Below are 21,529 nucleotides of genomic sequence, written 5' to 3' on the forward strand. Positions count from 1 at the left end.
TAAGTTGGTGTTCCAAAATATCCCAAAGGTGTTCTACAGGACTCAGGTCAGGACTCTGTGCAGGCCAGTCCATTACAGGGATGTTACTGTCATGTAACCACTCCGCCACAGTCCGTGCATTCTGAACAGGTGATCGATCGTGTTGAAAGGGCCATCCCTGAATTGCTCTTCAGCAATGGGAAGCAAGAAGGTGCTTAAAACATTAGTGTAAGCCTGTGCTGTGATAGTGCCATGCAGAACAACAAAGGCTGCAAGACCCCTCCATGAAAAACACGACCACACCACAACACCACCACGTCCAAATGTTACTGTTGGTACCACACACCCTGACAGATGTTCACCAAGCATTCGCCATACCCACACCCTGCCATCGGACTGCCACATTGAGTACCACAACTCGTCACACCACATAATGTTTTCCCACTGTTCAATCGTCCAATGTTTATGCCTCTTACAACAAGCGAGGTGTTGTTTGGCATTTACCAGGATGATGTGTGGCTTGTGAGCGGCCACGTGACCATGAAATCAATGTTTTCTCACCTCCTGCCTAACTGTTATAGTACTTGCAGTGGATCCTAATGCAGTTAGGAGTTCCTGTGTGATGGTCTGGATAGATGTCTGCCTATTACACAATAGGATCGTCTTCATTTGTCAGCAGATGAGGTCAACCTTTAAGTTTTTGTACTGTGCATGTTCCTTCATGTTTCCACTCCACTATCACATCGGAAACAGTGGAGCTAAAGATGTTTAGGAGTATGAAAATCTCGCGTAGCGACGTATGACACGAGTGACACCCATTCACCGACCATGTTCGAAGTCTGTAAGTTCCACAGAGCACCCCATTGTGCTCTCTCACGATGTCTAATGACTACCGAGGTCGCTGGTATGGAGTACATGGCCGTAAGTGGCAGCAGAGTGCACCTAATATGAAAAACTCACGTCTTTGGGGGTGTCCGGATACTTTTGATCACATAGTGTATACATCCTGCAAAAGTGAGGTGATTTGCCCGACTTAAGGAAACAGACATACAGTACATAAAACTGCAATGGAAGGATATCTAGGGAGATTAAGACACTAACATGTGGTTAATGAATATGGATGACAGATTTTTCTTGTAGTACAGGTACCAGCTGTCACGATACTGTATGATGGCTTACGGAGTATCTATGTAGATGTAGATGCAGAACAGTTTGTACCATTAGCCAACATGGCCTTGCAATGTTGGTACTGTGAACAGTTAAAAGCAAAGGAACTACACCTGTTACAATCAGTAAGGACATGCAGCCCTACTGAATAGTTTAATGATAATGACAGATCTCTGGGAGGAAGCTACTCTGGCCGATATCATCAGGGATAAGAACAATATGGCTACAAGTCAGAGTGTGGAATGTTAAGTCGGTTGATTGATTAGGTGTGGAAGAGAACATGAAATGAGAAATGGATAAGTTTAAGTTTGATATGGTGGTAATTAGTGTGGTGCAGAGGGAGGAGGAACAACATTTCTGGTCAGGTGAGTACAGAGTTATCAACACAAAATGAAACAGGAGTAATGCATGAGTAGAAGTAATTTTAAATAAGAATAGAGAAATCGAAGTAAACTATTATGAACAGTATTGTGGACTCAGTACCATAGCCAAAACAGATAAGGAGGCAAAACTATCCATAACTGTACAAGCACATAATTACTAGCTCTGCCAATTATGAAGTAATTAAAAGAATCTATCAACTCGTACCTAGATAAAATTTTGAAATTGTGCAACAATTGGCAACTACCGTTAAATATTCAGACTAAACAAAGTGTAGTTCAAAGAAAGGAGAAATATAGTATCCTATCACAACTCCCATTAATTTTTGAGTGTAGCAATATATGGAGATACCACATTGGTTCAGCAGCTTTGATACCAGAGAAATCCAGTCATGCTATAAACATGATGCTTTCACAACAACTGTAAGACTTGCCTCAGAATATTTCTGAAGTGTGTATGGCACACATCAAATAAGAGAGATATTAAGCTTTTACTTCACATTGCTTTGCAAAGAATGGATGTGTATCTAGGCATAGCAGTCACACTCATCTGTGAGCATTTACTATGTGAACCATGTAAAACGTTTATCATAGATATACACAGTAAATGTGGAATTCAATTATTTCATAAACATTATTTGAAAATCTCTAGAGTCCAGCATTCCTATACAACAGGTCAAGCATCAACTACAGTTCTAGCACCAATAAAGCATGGCTACTATTTGGGATGGGAACATCTTGTGCCAGGAAAAAAAGAGCTTTACTAAACACAAAGGAAGATCTGATAGTGCACTACAGGCAGTACAGCTGAATATTTCACTATTTGCGATTTGTTGCCTTCTCAATTAGGTAGAGCTCTCTCTACCTTGCACAAGATATTGAAGTCTAAGAAGTTATTCGTCACTTGCTCTCACTTCCATTCAGTATCATCGTTTTTTTAGAGAATAAGAAGACTAGGAAGATAATTAACGCAAAGTTTAATTGTCCAACCAAACGGTGTACCTTATACACCTGTTGATAACAATCATCAAGAAGTTTCACTCTAATTACTGTGATTCTGTTATGAAAATACTTGCAGTGGACCTGAGCACAACTGATTAACATTCATTTTACTGTCATGGTCAGATGAATCACTATCAGTTTTGCTCCCAAATCAGCCAAGCTCGTGGTGTGCCCATTAAGTCCTTGAGGAGAATTGTACTGTGTTAGATTTCCCAAATTCAGACATTGGGAATTCCAGGTGTCCTCGATTTCTAGCTTGTCACAGAAAATCAACATTAAAGTCACAAAAAATAACCACTCACAAGTCAAGTCTACATGGCCTTACTAAGGCTGCCTACAGCTGATTTATGAAATTTAAGATCATGATGGTGGTCTGTAAACTATCAATACAACAAGCTTAGGTTTCCAAATTCACATTCATGACACAATGTTCAAAGAGCTGTTCACCACGACATTCATTAATCTGAAAGAACTAAGACTGCAGTATTTGCATTTATAACCCCTCACTCTTTCCTCTTACTTGTTCTACATAGTACAACATTAGCTTGTACCCACCATGTTGAATTTCTGTGACTTCCATGTCATATTCAATTACAATAGTTGGCACTATACAGCTGCTGACACTTCACCTGCACTGTCTTTTTCTTTTTTGTATAAAAGAAGTACACTCTTTTTATTAAGGAACAGAAACACAAACCAGCTGTTTTATAGAATGTGTTACTAACCATACTGCTTTGTATTATTTTTACTTATCGATAATAATGAAGAATCTTGTATATTTCAAGCATCATGCTTAATGTGAACTCACGTACGGGGAACATTTGGTTAACACCAGCAAAAGAAAAGTCCAGGCAGTGATGTACATGATATTATACAGAGTTTTACTGGTTAAACAAATTTCAGTCAACATGAATTACAAACTTTTTTCCCTTAATGTTTCTCTGGCTGACTTTTGTGCATAACATTGCTCAACAATCATCAACAATGTAAACCATCACGACACCAACAGTGTGAAAATCTAGATTCCTTCAATAAGTGAAATTCTATGTTGAGATGTGCTTTTATGGTCTTTAAATGGAGCCAGTATTCGTAACATTCAGTTCCAAGTAGTAAAAGGATAGTCACATCAATGGGAAGCAGAAAGCCTAGATCAGCAAGTAAAACTAAAAATTCTGCAGGAAGCACACCGTGGTGTATTGAGCAACAGCACAACTGGCAGAAAGTTTAGACTCAGCAAATCTATGTTAATCACACTACTTAAATGAAAAGTTCTTAACTCTGCAGCACTGGATTCCAGGTGCAAATCTAAGTGACTTCACAGTGTTATGTACGAAGTTGCTGAACTTTTACTTTTACAATGGTTCAGCTATATGTACACTTCCAATGTACCTATAGTGGAACTATAATTCAGTCAGCAACAAATGAGATGGCAAAAACTTTAGACATTCAAAATAGACTTCAGCGTTTTTGCTTGTTGGCTGTATAAGTTCCAAAACAGTGGCATAATTTCATGCTCAGTTATTGGCAGTGAAATGATTAAAATTGACGAAGGCGGGGCACGGACTGGTTGCACGAATTTGACCAAGTGAAAGAAAAGTTTGCTATATCTTATATCTGCAAATCAGACAAAACTAGGATTTCTCTACAACTTCCGCCAAGTCAAACCACAAAAAAAGATGACATGTGCCATGGTGGGGCCAACAGTAAACAATGTTTAATGTTGTACTTGTCTGTAGTTCATATGACATGGATAAACAACATTCTTGCACGATCAGTAAATCTGAGACACCAAATTGTTTTAAGAACATGAAATTGATGTTTTTCCTTGCATCTGCTGCCACTATTGGAAAGCTTCAATTGACAGCTGATCTTAAATGGCTTTTTTTGTTTTAATCAGAACTGAGGTAAAGGTTAACTTTTTACCTCCAAATACATTCAGTTGCCTTCAGCCTTTGAATCAAGGCACTACTGCTGCTATGAAGACATTGTATTGCAAGCTACTTGTGCAATCTGTATAGCTGAAAACGAGATTGAAATGCCAATTTGGATTGCACTGGATGCAATACAAATGGGGAATCAGTTCCATCACAACAAATGCTGAACTGATTTAGGAATGCCTGGAGATATGTTGCAAGTTAAATGGTCACAATCACTTCACCTAAGAATGGTATATTTTGCAAGACATTTCAAAACCTGCAGTTAGTCCTGATACAGATGTACAAACATTTCTGTCTCAGGTGCAAAATGCATGATAAGAATGTAAGGACAAGACCATTCTGCCTACCCACCTTGAAGTGTTAAATGGCTTGGACACATTAGAAAATTACGCTAGAAAAAAACAAAAAATGATAATTAGTTTTACAGAAGTTTCTACAGCTGGCCATGCAGTTAGCAGCATTTTTGCTTGTATCTCTGACAGCACAATATACTAGATTTTCGCCATTACAAAAGTATTTGAGTGTATAATTCTTCAAATTACAGTACAGTATTTAATGTAAGGGTTTTGGTTCTCATTTGCTGTTTGTGTTGATATTGCACACAATGTCATTAATGGGACTGATGTGCCTCACAATATTGTAAAGCTTCTTTTTAATGTTCTGCAATAACAGAATAGTGGACACAGTAGTGTTTTCACTAATAACATGCATAATATCGCTGTAGTACATATATAATGTATACTATAAATGGTTAACATGCAGAAAATGGAACTCCAAAATTGGAACTTTTCATAAAAAACTTCTGGTATTTTGGTCCCTGGGGTCATTGTTTATTTTGATTTCACATGGACTAACTAAAAATTTATACTTCTCCAAAAATTGTGCAGTGAATAATAAAAACGTACCTTGTACTATCAGATGCGGTTCTTATTGAGGCTGCCACCTGAAATATTACAAAGAATTACTGGTGATTTAAAATTGATGAAACAGTAAATAAATAAAATTGTATTAACACTCACTAACATGTGATTGTTCCAAACAATACTTGGAAATAGTATTAACAAAGGGACACTACATAACGGTAGCAGTAATTGAAGAAAAAGTAAAAAATAAAGTAAAAGCAAAAGCAAGAATCAACACTTCATTACAACTTTTTGATTTGAGCTGTGTAAATAACTATAAAAACATTGATTCTTTTGAATACAAATTTCCTACTTGATACTTGAAACATAATTGTGTCCTGAAACATCTTTCACCTATAATGCGAAATACCAGAGAAAACGTAAAAAATGGTCCGATTTAATGATGAAACACGTAAAGAAAAAACTGAAAAATATCTGAAATGCTATTAAATGTATTTTTTCACAACTACAGTAATGAATATTATTCCATTCTCTTGAGATAGCTCACTGCATGGAACATCAAAATCATTAAATGTCACATCAGTTTCATTCACAGAGGAAATTTAGGAGTACAGCATGACATAAAAGCAATAGGAATTATTACATGAAGTGTTGTTTTATAGGAATATAGATGAAAAAGATTCATGTATTATTATGAATAGGAAATGAACAACATGGTCAACATAAGGACAGTGACCTCTTCCAATGAATGAATATGCATTCACACATTTCGCAGGAGGGGAGGGATTAATACAACTGCTGATAAATTCAGGTGGAGGATTATAAGGAGCCAGTATACAATGAATATACATGAAGAAGCACTCAGAATGTGGACGACTATAATAGCAGTAAAACGAGTCTGTTACTGGAGCCTAGGAGAAGACCTTTAACATCAAGGAGAATCCAGAAATTCAGTCATCAATCCCAGAGATGATCGCATTTTGTGAAACTTGTCCGATTAAACAAACTAGTGTGCATTAAAAGTACAGACTGAGTCATCTCTGACAGCAACTTCAATTAAGTAAAACAGCTAATTTTTGTTTAAAAACAACAACTGCACTGAAAATTAATAATAACTAAGATAAGTGTAATGCATTGCACAACAGGAAAAACAATTTCTTGGTAGTCGTCATGATTTCTTATTCAAATTATGTAATTTAATGAAGCAGAACTTTAGTGATATTAATGAGGAATACGATCAGTACAGTAAGGAGCTTTGCAACAAATGAAATGTTGATATAAATAGAAATAATAAAAGGTTTGGAAATAGATGCAAAGGAAACTATCCAGAAAAAAATCATTTTTCAACAGGATAGAGCATCACCACACTTTCACCTGCATGAAAGAGCACTTCTGAACTATCAGCCATAAAGGGCATACACGATCTCACATTCAGTTGCTGACCTTGAATTTTCTCTGATCTTGCAGTATGTAATTTTTCTGTTGGGGTTTGTCAAAGGCTCCATCTATTTGCCGTGCCATCCTACAACTTGGGGATAGCTAAAGAAACAACTTTGATCACAGTAACTCCAAATGTGCTTCAGTAAGTATGGGACAAGTCTATTGCCTCAATATTTGTTGCGTGCCTGGTGGACACGATGAAGACAAGAGAAATTATGGCTTGTGTGGAGGCAACAGGCAGTTGCTTTTTCTTCACTCTATTTGCAAGTGGAAAAGGGAAGGAAATGACTAATAGTGGTGGAACCATACTCACCGCAATGCACCATACTGTGTCTTGTGTAATATGTCTTTAGATTTGGGTTTTTCAGTCCTCTATCTTATATTCCCCAACATTAGTTAGGTTTTATTCCTGTGAGCAGTTTAAGAATCTAACCATACGCTTTCTCTTACGCAAGACAGACAAAATTATACCACAACATTTTAGTTTACTGGGTTAAATTTTAAGCTTCACACAAGCACACCTTAAAAAATGTGTAGGGTGTGCCAAGAAGATAATTTGTTTCGTTCACCTACGACTTCAATGGCGAGGTAATACACGAATTTATCTGCGCAGGTCCCAAATTTTTTTCTGTGACTGACAAACCTATACGTAATTCAACATATACCACTGAGGTAGCCATATTATAAAAATTTTAAGATTAATGTATCAAGGGTGATCTATCACATGCAAATATTATCACATTTCATACCTTAGGCACCTTTGAAAATTATTGGTACAAACTCACAAATATCAATGATTCACAGAAAAGACGTTAATGTCCAATGTATTCTTCTGCATTCCATTAATCATAAATTATTGAAAGGAGCCTTTTTTTTTTCAAATGATCTACATTCCCCAAGTTTAAACTTATACAAAATATTTAACATCCATAAGGGTCACTGAAAATATGATTAAACATTGTTACTAATTCTGTTTTGATTCTATTCAGAACAGTATGCAAATAACAGTTGATAATCCACATCAAGTGGAATAGTACGAGAGCACTGGAAAATGAGGAATTGCACTTAGTTTCAGAAAACTCTCAGTCTGTGCCTGTCCCACAGTACTGCATTATTTACATTAAGCAATAAAACAAATACGTTTTTATCACACTACATGCAATAAATCAGGGATGTGAGTGCTTACAGTATTCTCAATTTCATCCACCTTCAAATTTAGTTCAGGATCCTTCTTGATAAAATCATTTGACCGAGAGATTCCCAAGTCATCTTCAAGAAACTGAAAGAAAGAGAAAATCTCTCAGTTAAAACTGTTCGTACCCTTCTGTACTTATGACATTGGTCCCAACATTTCTTTTTTTATAAATATCACACAACTTTTCAGAGATTTGTATCATTTGTACACGAAAGATAAAAAAAAAAAAAATTGTTGAGCAGCTATTCTGCCAACACAGGTCACTACAATTTCAAACAGCCATACTGTACTAATTTTACATGTAATCAGTCATTACATGCTGTATTCAAGGTGCTTACTGACCCTTGTCATTCATTTGGTAACCTCACAGTTTGCCCACAGCAAGAAGAAGATAAAGTAATTACTTCCCATGCATTAACACAGTAGAATAGGAAAGGTGGCGAGCCCAAGAACTACGATTAGCACTGTCACTTGAGACTCAAGTTGACATGTGATCGGATGGCATTTGTTGCTTGTGCCTCAACGGATTTTGAGACTTTGTTTATAGAGTTGTGAGTGAGTATTTAAGAGTTGAAGGTTGCGATTATAAAGAGGCGTTGAGAGTTATAGTTACAGGTATTTATAGAAAGAAATGAACAAAAAATTCCCACGTTTTTCGATCCAGTGTACTGACTTGGGTAAAGAGAAACAAAAGGTAAATATTTTGTAGGTCTCCAAAAACTAAAGTACAATTTCAAAATGGTTGAGAGCAATTCCTCGAAGACAATCTAACTCAGAGCTGTTTTGTGTGTGATACACATTTCAGTGAGGAACAACAAATCTTTATCATCGGTAAACAAGTTGTAATTCCAAGACAAGGGTGGCCTCTTTTGAGCCTGGAGCAGCTCAGCAGTTCCTTGTATATTTCCAGGTTCACTGAAATATCTGTCGAAAATATTAAACGAAAGAGAACAGTCAGTAAAGCACTCGCTAAAGGAAATCTCTAAGAAGAAGACAGTAAACAAGCTGCAGTTTCGATGCCTGCCAGTGCTGCTTCTTGAGGAAAATGTAGGGAGCGGATCAGTACAGAACGAAGGAGTAATTACATTGAAACAATGTTGAAGTGCCAGGAACAGGAAATTGTGCGATTATGTGAAAAATAAAGGACTGCAAATCACGAAATCAATTTCCTCCGAAATCAAGTCTCAGATGAAAACCATGAGATGGCTCAGTCATCATTTGATAGTAAAAACAGAAAATCATAGTTGCCACTACATTAAAGAAATGCCAATTTAAAAACAAGAGAATGCATTATGTGGTGTGACAAGGAATTTATTCTGGATGGCGTGCTCTTGAAAATTAGTAGCTCAATGGATACAATTTGTTTAAAGCACGCCTTGTTGCAACAACCTTCTGAAAACATCTCCCAAATTTTGTAAATGATCTCAAATGCTCATGCGCAATTAACAAAGAGGCTGTAGAGCAATTAATAATTATTTTCGGGAAGGACAAAATGAAAACAAAGGTATACTGATTTTTGATGAAGTAAAGCCCAAGAAATAACACTTTGCTGAAAGATGGTTTCGTCAATTTATGTGAATATACTTCAGGCGATTGGCGTAATAACTTTGCCTGTCATTGCTCTGGTGTTCATATTTCTTGCTCACATGCATTAACATATTCACCCTATTCTGGTGTACCCGAGTCGCAACGCCACTCTTAGTGGAGTCTAGCATCTATTGATTCAAGTAATTATCCAGCTAAAGCAAGTTGGAATGAGACTTGTTGTATTTACTTCGTATGGTACAGTACACAACAGAATAAAAAGGTCCAGCAGTGTCTACGAATTATTAGCATAAAAAGTAAAGTTGCTTGCTCAATATCAAATGCAGTCGACAAGACAAGAAAAATATAAGCATTTTCATATGTGCTATTCATGTTATAAATTGCGTAAGAAATGGTTGGTGAGAGAAAACTGGTGTACTTGTTAATGATGGAATCATCAACTACAGTTTTTATCGACATGATAGTTCTGCAGAATAAACGAGATCATTCATCAGATAGGTGAACAACTTAGTGGACACACTTATTTGCTTGATTATGGTTTGTACAAAACACAGAGGCTCACAAAAGGTTTATGAAATAGAGAAACATTCCCACTAGTAAAGTAAAAGCTTTGCTCCTGAACAAACTCTAGAGCCACTAAGAGTAACTACTAACAGTACCTTAGAAATACCTAGATACTTATGGAAAAGATGTTTCATTTCTCTCCCACCAGCAGCGTCACTCCTGTAGCATATGCTCTCCAAGTTTCAATGGTCACCTGTCAGTAACAGACTACTTCTGCTTGAACAAGTTACTATCTGTTTGCCAGTACATTCCTATAAGACTTTCACTATCTCTTGCAAAAACTGAGCACAAATGTGAATTTTCGTTGATGTCATACGTAAGACAAATGCGGATTTTAGATGGATATTTGCAAAAAAATAACCAATTCAGAGTTTTGGAGCAGAAAACACACTTTAAAAAGCCATTTGTATTCACATAATATTATAAAGGCTCAAGCTAATCCACAGTAAAGTCAGTCTGCTGCTTTTTGTTGTTGTAACACATACTTCAGTGGGTCCAGACCAACTGACATCTCACGACAGAACCACTGAACTAGGGGAGTCAGCACATTTCCTCTTCTACTCGCTATGGTTTGCCAACAGTATCAGTGTTGTTTTCTCCCTCCACTCATACAACAACTTGTCCTTAACTTTTAATTATATCACCTGCCTATTTATTGCTGACTGAATTTATCAGCTGAACATATTCTCATGCTCACAGGTCTGGTTAGAATATTTTCTGCCATATGAGACTTGTTTCCAACAATGTCACGTTTTTGCTTCATTTCCAACACTTCTTGTTTTTTCTCTCTGTCCTGATGTCTTCAGAGTTTTGGAATGGACCAAAAAAACAGATGAGATTTTTTCTCAGTTGTGTTTACAATACTCAAGAACTCTGTTTATAAACCAACACTGGGGCTGTAACTGTGTTATAAGTCTAAACTTCAGTATTGCTGGAGATACTATGTTCATTCACAATCATTTTCATAGTTTCACAGTTCTTAATGTACTAATGTTGCCTCATTCAACATACAGTAATATGTTTGTGCCCACACAACAATCCTTCTCTAGGGTGATAAATCTAAAATTACCAGTTTGCATTGGGTCACTCTGCACCAATCCTCAAGGAATAATAAACACATCTGTCTTCTTTGCATTTTAGACTAAAAACCTCATTGTTATGTCATGTGCCCTATCAAGTTGGCATCCCTATTTCCATTAACCTGTCAAATATTACGTTGAACATTTATGGTGACATGTATAATCTCGTCCCAAATCTGTACACATTTTAAACATACAGCTCATCTCTCTATCTCATATATTTGTACCTATCCTCTTGTCCCTGTCCATCTTCCACTACACCCACTAATTTTCTTGGATTCGAACACTCCCTACCACTGTTGTGAACCTCTGTCTGTGACTATTGTCCTATGATTGAAAAATGTATGAACACCAAAGAAATGTGCCCCTTAAATTTGTTGAACTTCTCCTAGAGTCATAATATGGAGGCTTGCTGAAAAGTAATGCTGCCGAAATCTTTTATTCCGTTCTCAATATCAATTGAGGTATTACTTATCATGCACATTACATGGTCGAATTCCCATTTCACTGACAAGTTGCAAGAAACTACTACTATACAACTTTGAATTGTATCAAGTAACATTGCAGTGTGTAATGGAACTATGTTAGAGCATGAGAAACTGGGCTGCAGTCAAGTTTGTGACTGCAGGAAATGTGCCTTCGATAGAATCCATAGAAGAATGAAAGCAGTGCATGGTGTTGACTTTATCAATACCAGTGTTGTCCAACATTCAGTTGTTCCTGTTCATAATAAATCAAACAGAGCTGCTAACCTCAGCTCAAAGTGGACAGCTGCATTCGCCAAATCGTAAAGACAGCTTTGAGGAATTCATTCCTACAGTGATGAAGTGGTGCAAGTAGAGGTCAGGCTGTGGCTCCATCAACAAAGCTGAACAGTCCACAGTGACACTAGAAGAACTGGTCATTCGCTGGTAGAAATGCTTTCATTTCCAGTGTCGCTTTGCTGCAACATAAATATGTGGAGATGAAGAAAAAAAAGGTGTAGAATGTTTATAAGGTTTTATTCAGAAATCTGAGTTTTTACATAAATTTGGTGGCATTACTTTTCAACATGCCCTCATAAAAGTGATTTACAGTTCATATCGTTGCTTACTAACCACCAACTGCTTCTACTGTTAAATTGTGCAAGCCACTTTATAGCGTGTTTCAGAGTATTTGTGATACCACTACAACTATTTTTTTCCAGTAACCCACAACACAGAGACAATATTGTAGAAACATCTGACGATTACAAAAACAGTTTTGTAATTCAGGTATTTGTGAATGTGGTGCTTGGTATGAACAAGTGTCAGGAAGCAAGTGTCATTTAGACACCTTTCATGTTGTGTGATACTGCAATAAATATTATATCACACTCTTCTTACAAAGTCCTGTACGGATGAATGTATGGCATATGGTTCTCAAAAGAAACACATTATCTACCACTTTGGTGCCTCCTCCTCTGTACTGCTTCATGCGGATCCACTATGCACCACACACACACTAATTACACTCCATTTACAGTGCCTAATTGACATACATAACATTAAAATTGGTATTCTGTTGCCATAGGAGGGGACGATACTTTTGACTGGTTTGACGTGGCCTTTCATGACTCGAGATCCTGTGCCAAACTCTTCATCTCAAAGTAGCAATGGTATCCAACATCTTCAATTACTTGTTGGGTACATTCCAATGTGTATTCCCTACAGTTTTTGCCCTCTACAGCTCCCTCTGGTACCATGCAAATTATTCTCTTTCATCTTCATATACACACATCCTATTATAATGTCCCATCTCGTCGGTGTTTTCCATAAGTGCGTTTTTTAGGTAATTCTATGTAGAACCTCCTTATTCTCAACCATATCAGTTCAATTTTGATCTGTCTTTTGTAATAAAACATATGAGATGGTTCAGTTAACTTATTTTCTGTTTTCAACCTGCATCTATGCAGTAATGATCCTAGGTGTTCTTGTTTTACAAAGCTAGATACTATTACTAAAAACACAAAGATACACAGTTATCATACAGAACATTATGACCACCTATGTAATAGCTAGTATGTCCACTTTCGCCACAGAAAACAGCAGCAATGCATCGTGGTCTGGATGTGATGAGGCCTTGGTAGGTCGTTGAAGGGAGTATGACCAAATATGCATTCTCAAGTCACTTAATTCCCAAACATTATGGGAAAGGGGGCGAATGAGCTCTGCAGCTATGTTCAGTCACATCCCAGATGTATTCGATTGGGTTCAGACCTCGCATGTTGGGGGGAAGGGAGCCAGCACATCAACTGAAACTCGCCACTGTGCTGTTTGAACCACTCCATCACACTCCTGGCCTTGTGACATGGTGGATTATCTGGTTGAAAAATGTCAGTGCTGTCACGAAACATGACTTATGAAGAGGTGTATGTGGTCTGCAACAAGTGTATAATACCCCTTGGCCATCACTGTGCCTTGCCTGAGTTTCATTGGACCCATGGATGGCCACATGAATGATCCAAAGAGCATAAAGGAGCCACCACCAGTTCGTCTGTCCCATAGCACAGATTTCAAGGCAAGGAACAGTTCTCATAGAAGAAGACAGATTTGCGCCCTCCCACTGGCATGATGAAGGTATCGGGGTTCAGCAGACCATGCAACTCACTGCCATAGTGAGTCCAGTAACGTCCAGTAACAATTGTCACATTTTGCTCGTCTGGTGTCCTCATACTTTGGGTACGTCCACGATTTCCTGCTTTCTGAAACGACCCTGTCTTAGGCAAACAGCGAAACACTACTGCAAACATTGAATGCTGTGGTTGTTATTGGTGGGAGAGGTCTCCTGATACAACCCTGTTACCCCTCTCCATTTCTCATCTGGCTTTCTGTAAGTAAACACCACGATGGCAAGCTGTCAATTCGAATACTGAACATTGTGTACAATGCTTTATCACATCTACTAAAAGGTGAGTCAACAAGAGAAGTGAATCGGACAACATTATCAATTACTATGGCAGGCGAAGGTGCTAGCACATAATATAAGAGAAGCAGTATCACCCTCTAGAAGGAAACCATGCATACAGTAACTGTGGCTGGATGGTACAGTACATATTAGACCACAGCCTCTGTAACAATGTACGATTGAATCAATGGTATCTAGCATGGAAATGATGCATTTCCAGACGTAACTTCATTACACCTTTTCTGCTTTGTATCCTCTCATCAGTCAATCCCTGAAGTTTCTAAATGGTGGAGAAAAAAAAAAAAATAATCACCCTATGCAGTGGTGTCATTTTCAAAATATTAAAATCAATACTTACTGCATGTATTATGTGAGCCATTGTATAAAATACAAACCTGTAACCGGGGCTGAGAAGTACTTAATTTGTAAATGTGATAGTGTTGATGGGAAAGGGACTGGATTGGTAAATGTGTCACGCTGTTGCTGTCTATCGTTGAAAGCATGTTGTAAAGCTGTAAAATTGTTATTGTCGTTTGGTGAATTAATGAATCATCAGAGTTACTGCTTATCTCTCACTATAAACTGTGTTAATGATAGGTTGCATACATCTATTACACTTGGAATTACTGGAACTAACTGGAAGTTGTCAAATGGGCTGCACTGAATGGACCCACTTACCATACATCCATAGTATATCTTCCAAGATGGGTGTGACTATGTCTGATGGAATGGGACTGATCATGTTCCAACTGGAACAGTAATGTGCTGTAATGCATTGCTTGTCTTATGCTGAAGTACTGTAACACCTAGGTTACCAACCCGAGTTGTAGAGAAATGCCATTCAAAACTCTGGATCTCTTCAAATGTTGGGTAAGCAAAAGCTGGAGAGGTGCATTTTGATATTCCTCATGCCATGAAAAATATTCCAGAAAGGGATAATAGAGACAAAGAAATTGATATTGTCAGATATACATTGGCATATTGTTACAGTTTGGACAAGCTGTCTGTGTGCAGACAACAGAGCTCCAACTGTTGAGCTTTTTTTACATAATAGCTCACCAAAGAACTTAAAGAAGTACTCCCTTAATAAACTGAAAATAACTCCACTGTACAGATCATCATAATTTCTTTCTCTGTCACTGCACCTTTTCAGTCCATATATTGCATCCTGTTTACTTTTTAAATAGTTTTCTGTAAAATATTACCATTATTAACAATTTGCAGCCAACAGCACTGGATATGAGTGAGTCTGATTTAATACTTTTTGTTGTAACATTATGACTATTTTTAAAGTATTACATCCACATACTATTTATTTATTCTCTCATTTTCTCTTTTCTAACTGTTATACGGAGCTGATCTGCTAGTACTGTGAAAACTGTCCTTCTTTATTACAGAAAATAGTGATTCAGATGGTGGTTTCCATTCAATATACCAATGGTGATAATGCTTTCATGAGGTGCAAACGATTATGAAGAAAGTATCTGGTTGATCTGCAACCAGTTCCCAGTGATTGAAGTTTCTAACTTACAAATCACGCGAGATTTTTGTTAGAAGTGAAAAAATTTTCCGATATTAGATATTTCTTATGGCATTCCAAACACATCCCAATCTTCTTCCCCTCATTAACCTGTGGTTAAAAATTATTATCAAATAACTGAGTGTTTCTCCCTCTCTCACATTAATTGCTCCACTTTTTATAAAGTAACTTTTTGTTGATGGTATAATTCACTGACGTTTTCTTTTGTAGTTTCTAGGACTGAGCTCATGTTTTCGTCCAAATGCGAGGAAACACTGCAATAGTTAAGGCTGGCTCTGAGCACTATTAGACTTAACTGCTGAGGTCATCAGTCAGTAGTTAAGAAATTTCTTGTTCAGAACATGAAAGCTACACAAGCTTCCTGTGTGTATTAAACAAATCAGCATTTTCCTGTCTCTCATGGTATCAAATACAATCCTCTGTAGTTCTCTCATGTTTATATTATGCAGTGTTAAGGCAGAAGAAACTCACCTGTACTGGATCGTGATGGTACAGTTTACTTATTGCATACAAGCGAAGAATTCGAATTTGTTGCAGGTCATTCATAATGCTGTTTATATTGCATGAATGGCCAGTCATATCTTGATAAGGATTCTAAGTTGTGCAGAGATAGTCAACTTACTGTAAATGTTCAGAAATATGTGTGCGTGTGTGTGTGTAAGTGTGTGTGTGTGTGTGTGTGTGTGTGTGTGTGTGTGTGTGTGTGTGTGTGTGTGTGTGTGTGTGTGTATTTCTAAGAGACCAAACTGCTGAGGTCATCGGTCTGTTCAGAAATGTATACCTGCACTTGTATAACAGACTTTGGTTCACTGGTAAAATACTGGGAAATTGCAACCAGTCCCAAAGGAGATTGCTTATAAGATATTTGTACAATCCATCCTACAAGCCTGCTCAGGTGTGAGGCACCCGCACCACATATGATTAACACAGAATACTCAGCGTATACAAAGATGAGCAGCACAAATATTCACTTGTTTGTTTCACCCAAGAGACAGTTTCACAGAGATGCTAATAAACTAGACACACAGATGCTTGAAGATCGTTTGCATCTATCCTAGGAAAACCTATTTCACAGAATTAAGAACTAGTTATAAGTGATGAATCTAGAAATATATTACACCCCGCTACATATCACTTCCCCAGGGAGCATAAACACAAGACTTGAATAATTACAGCATGCACAGTCATTTTTATACACTCAATATCTGAATCGAATCGAAGAAACCCTAATTACTGATACAGTAGGATGTCAGAACCAAGATGGCCGCCGAGTGAGATCACATGTATTTTCTTCGTCCGCTAAAAGAATTTATTTAAGAGGAAATAGTGTCAAATTTAAATTTTCTTTGTTTTGTATACTTGCTGTAGTGTCCGTTCTTGTCACACAACTGAATATTAGCGTCCCATCAGCGCTTGTTCTTGAAAAAACTTTCTTTAGCTGAAGCCCCGATAATCGCGACGTAACCCGAAATTTTGCGTGACAAACACAAAGAAATTATATTCAAGTTTTATTGATAGTGTAAAATTCGCCTAAAAAGACTGCTACTAGTTTCACCAGTGTCTATTGTCACCATAAAAGTGTTGTTAAACGTTTCTAAATTGTATTCAACTAACACATTTTGTATTGTTTACTAATTAGATAGATGCGATCTAGGCCTCAATTTTCAGACTCATAAACGTTTAAAGGCCTATCCAAACACGCCTAATGACGTAAACTCTCTCAAAGCAAATTAATTACAAATTAATTCTTGTCATTGTATCTCCAAATCAGTACAAAAAGAAAAACAACCACTGCACATAAGACCTCTGTGTCGTTTTTTGTCAATCTCGTGTATTCTTTAAACTTAATTATTATTCTTTTGAAACTGACAATGAGTGAGAAATGTGGGAGCTGTTCTAGTGTAGTGTGTGGAGGGATTTGTTACCAATCATGTAGGAAATATTTTCACAGGGAGGGGGGGGGGGGGGTGAGAGGGGGGGGGGGATGCAATGCAGTTCGGAGAAATTTGGGAGATCAGAAGAGGCTCTCTCCTGGAACTGCAGAGTATGCAGTAGGAACATTTTGATTAGGGAACAGGAAAGGAAAATCTGTCCCCTTCAGGCACAGTTGGAGGAAGCAAGGAATGAACTCATAAAGATCAGGGGAGATAAGGAGGAAGAGGGTGGTTGGAAACTGGCAGCTGGTAGGAGAATAGGAGGAAAGAGAACGTAATCCGACACTTTTATCAACAAAACCACAAACAGTATCTACCACTGCCAGAGTTAAGTGGAGAAGAGCCTCAGGTAGAACGAGGAGCAGGAAACGTGCAGCGCACTTCAACCGAGGCCAAGAACCCTAGGAATGTACAAAGTGTTAGGAAGAAGAAAGTGCTGCTGCTAGGTAGTAGCCATGGGCGAGGTGTAGGCCCTCAGTTACAGGAAAATTTAGGGGCAGCGTACCAGGCCACCAGTATATTCAAGTCAAATGCAGGGCTAAGTCTTGTGATAGAGGACCTAGGGTCTTTATGTAAGGACTTTACAAATGAGGGCAATGTAGTGATAATGGGTGGGGCATGAAACAGTTTGGACAGGGATGGGGCATATGATATAGGTGGTGACCTGGACAAGATAGCTTCCCTGACTCATGGCACCAACGTACACTTTGTTGAGCTGTTCCAGCGTCATGATGAACCACACCTTGATGGAGCTGTGAGGCAAATCAATGTGCGGTTAGCGATGGGTCTGAGGACATCCAACTTTGCTCGTGTTTCCCAGGTGCCCGTCAGGACTATCAACAGATGGGGCTTCACTAGGCATGGCCTACACCTAAATAGGACTGGTAAGGGAAAATTGGTGCAACTCATTCATGAAAGTATAGGGGGTGGATCTCAGGCCACACATGGTCAAATACGTGTTGTCATAGGTATGAAAAGTAGGTCTTTAGGATAAATCTGGACAACAGGTTCCCCTGCCTGAAGAGTATGTATCTCCAGCACTCTAAAAATGCTGAAACAATCACTCACAAAACAGATTTTAACACCTCAAATGTTACATATACCAGATGTCACTAAGAAAAACAAACTGCAGGAAAGAGTAACATGGGGCATTTCACAGACTTAACAATCCTCCATCAAATCATGTAATCAGTAAAAAATAAAATACAACTATTAGAAGTTGAGTTCCAGTCTTTGAACTGCACAGTAGTTTGTATTACTGAGCACTGGTGTAGAGACACAGAAATCCAACATGTAGTGTTATCATTGTATGAAAAGGCAAACACTTACTGCAGAACTACTTCAAGGGGTGGAGGATCATGCATTTATATCAGAAAAGGAACACAGTTCAAAGCAAGATATGACCTCAGTACTGTAAGTGAAGACAAACACTTCGAAATACCAGCTATTGAATTGACAGGGCTTGATATCACCAAGAGTTAATCATTTTGTGTGTGTATAGATCTCCCAGTTATAGTGTGGACACTTTTTTCAATACGTTATCAGAAGTTCTAGATAAAGTCTCCAGTACAGAGGTCAACATAATTATGTGTGGCGACATTAACATCAGCACTATCATCATAAATGAATCCAGCAGCACCTCCATGAACATTATTCAAAGATTTGGCATGTCCCTATTGGTCAATAGTGCAACAAGGGTTACAACGATGACCTCATCAGTAATTGACCATGTGGCCACAAATATGGACAGGTAAAAATGTGATGTAGCTGCAAAAGATCTCTGACTATCAGACCATCCTTGTCAAATAACAACAGTAAAGTCACGCGTCTAATCATTCCCTGAACTACAAGCCTACAAATGACATCCATCAGAAATCAAAATAAAATTTTTCAAAAGAACTAGAAAAGCAATGGATGAATTGTATAAGGAAACCAATGTGAATATGAAATTCTCTAAATTCTCCACATTGTTTAAACTGGACTTGGAAAAGGCACTTCCAAAAGTATGCATGTCTGTATCAACATCTTACAAAAATAAATGGATAACAGCAGATATTAAGAAGTCCTCCCTAACACTTAAACACCTCAGTGCCATGAAAAGGATTCACAATGATCCATAATTCTTGAATTTCTATCATAGATACAAAAAGATCTATAGGAAGGTGCTGATTGCTGCAAAAAGTCATTTAATGACAAAATAATAGACAATTCAGAGAATAAAAGCAAAGCAGTATGGAATGTTATAAAAAAGGAAATGGGGAGAGGCAAACGAACACAGAATAACGTACTGCTAAGGGAGGGGGATAAAGTAATAAATCATCCACAGCATTTAGCGAACTGTGTAAATGAGCATTTTGCGAGTATTGCAGAGAAATTACAGCAAAAATTCCCTCAAACAAATACAACACCTGTAAATAATGTTGCGCTAAATACAATGATGTTACTCCCAAGCACAGAGAATGAAGTGAGAAAAACAGTTAAAAAAACTAGGCTCAGATGAAGTACCAGTGCGTGTACTGATACAATGCATAGGGATTATACAAGGCTCGTTAACAAATATATTAAATGAATCTTTCACATCAGGGATTCTTCCAGAGCTGTTAAGACAGGCGAGAGTTGTACCTTTGCTTAAGAAAGGTGATGCAGAAGACACAAAATCACTGGCCCATTTCCCTGCTGTAAGCATTCTCAAAAATAATAGAAGCAATTATGAAAGACAGATTTATGAATTGCCTGAATCAACATAATCTTTTAAGTGAATCACAGTTTGGTTTCCGAAGTGGCAAAAATACGAGTCAGCCATAGTAGAATTCACAAAAGTAGTACTTGATGCTCTTGATAAAGATGAGTGTGTCACAGGCATATTTTTGGGTCTTTCTAAGGCATTTGATACAGTTGACCACAAGATTCCATTAAATAAATTAGAAGCATTAGTATTAAGAAGGTAGCTAATGACTGGTTTCGGTCATACCTCACAGATAGGGTACAAAGAGCAGAGATAACACATACTTCAAATAAATCTCAACATTTAGTAAAACACTTATCAGTACCAAAATACATTATTATAGGGGTTCCGCAAGGTAGCATATTAGGACCAATATTGTTCCTGATATACATCAATGATTTTCCCAGTAGCATTACTCATGGTGAAAAAATCCTCTCTGCTGATGACAGCAATATTGTAGTCACTGAGAAAACAAGAGAACTCCTTGCTGACAAAGCAAATGAAAATCTCAAGGAAGTTTATGATTGGTCAATAAGTAATAAAGTGACAATGAACATAAAGAAAACTAATGCAATGAATTTCAGTTTGAAGAGGAAAAATGGCAACGTTAAGTTAAATGTAGATGGCACTTCTAAGACTGTAACGAATACAAGAAAGGAATGAATATTGATTCTCAGTTGAAGTGGTGCGAACACACGAAAGTACTTGCAACCAAATGTCATCAGCATGTTATGCCCTTAGAATCCTATTATCAGTGTTAACATGCAGTGTCTTTTAGTTACATATTATACATATGTACACTGAATTCTTAGCTATGGCATTGTTTTGGGGGAACAAATGCACAAAATATGAACTCCGTTTTCTAACTCCAGAAAAGAGGCATAAGAATAATAACCAAAAATACTGGTCAAGATCATTATAAAGAGCTATTCTGAACCTGGGGATTTAACTGCTCCATGTTAATACATTTACCAGTCAGATATACACGTGAAAAATAACATTGGTAATTACTGCACAAACAGCTCTGTCCATGACCATGCAACAAGAGAGACTCAACTTACATTTAGCAAGAAAAAATAAACATAAAACTAAAAGCAGCATTTCCACCAAGGAATAACACTGTACAATTAATTACCAAAAGAGATCAAAGAAATTGCAAAAATACACTTATTTAAAAAGGCAGCCAAAAAGGTCATGTTGTTCTGGTCTTCAGTCCTGAGAATGGTTTCATGCAGCTCTCCATGCTACTCCATC

The 21,529-nt window shown here is 37.6% G+C and overlaps 1 protein-coding gene across 1 annotated transcript in view; it reads right to left on the bottom strand.

The window, feature by feature from the left end:
- The window catches only part of LOC126212987 (zinc finger protein 492-like), a 78,410-nt gene that overhangs the window by 8,573 nt on the left and 48,308 nt on the right, over positions 1-21,529 (bottom strand). The window contains exons 4-5 of the mRNA XM_049940528.1: positions 7,955-8,047; positions 5,371-5,408 (exon numbers count right to left, since the gene is read on the bottom strand). Of these exons, the coding sequence (XP_049796485.1) occupies positions 5,371-5,408; positions 7,955-8,047 (131 nt within the window). The remainder of the gene's footprint in view (positions 1-5,370; positions 5,409-7,954; positions 8,048-21,529) is intronic.

This window comes from Schistocerca nitens, chromosome 11 (assembly GCF_023898315.1).
Source record: "Schistocerca nitens isolate TAMUIC-IGC-003100 chromosome 11, iqSchNite1.1, whole genome shotgun sequence".
Classification (NCBI taxonomy): Eukaryota; Metazoa; Arthropoda; class Insecta; order Orthoptera; family Acrididae; genus Schistocerca; species Schistocerca nitens.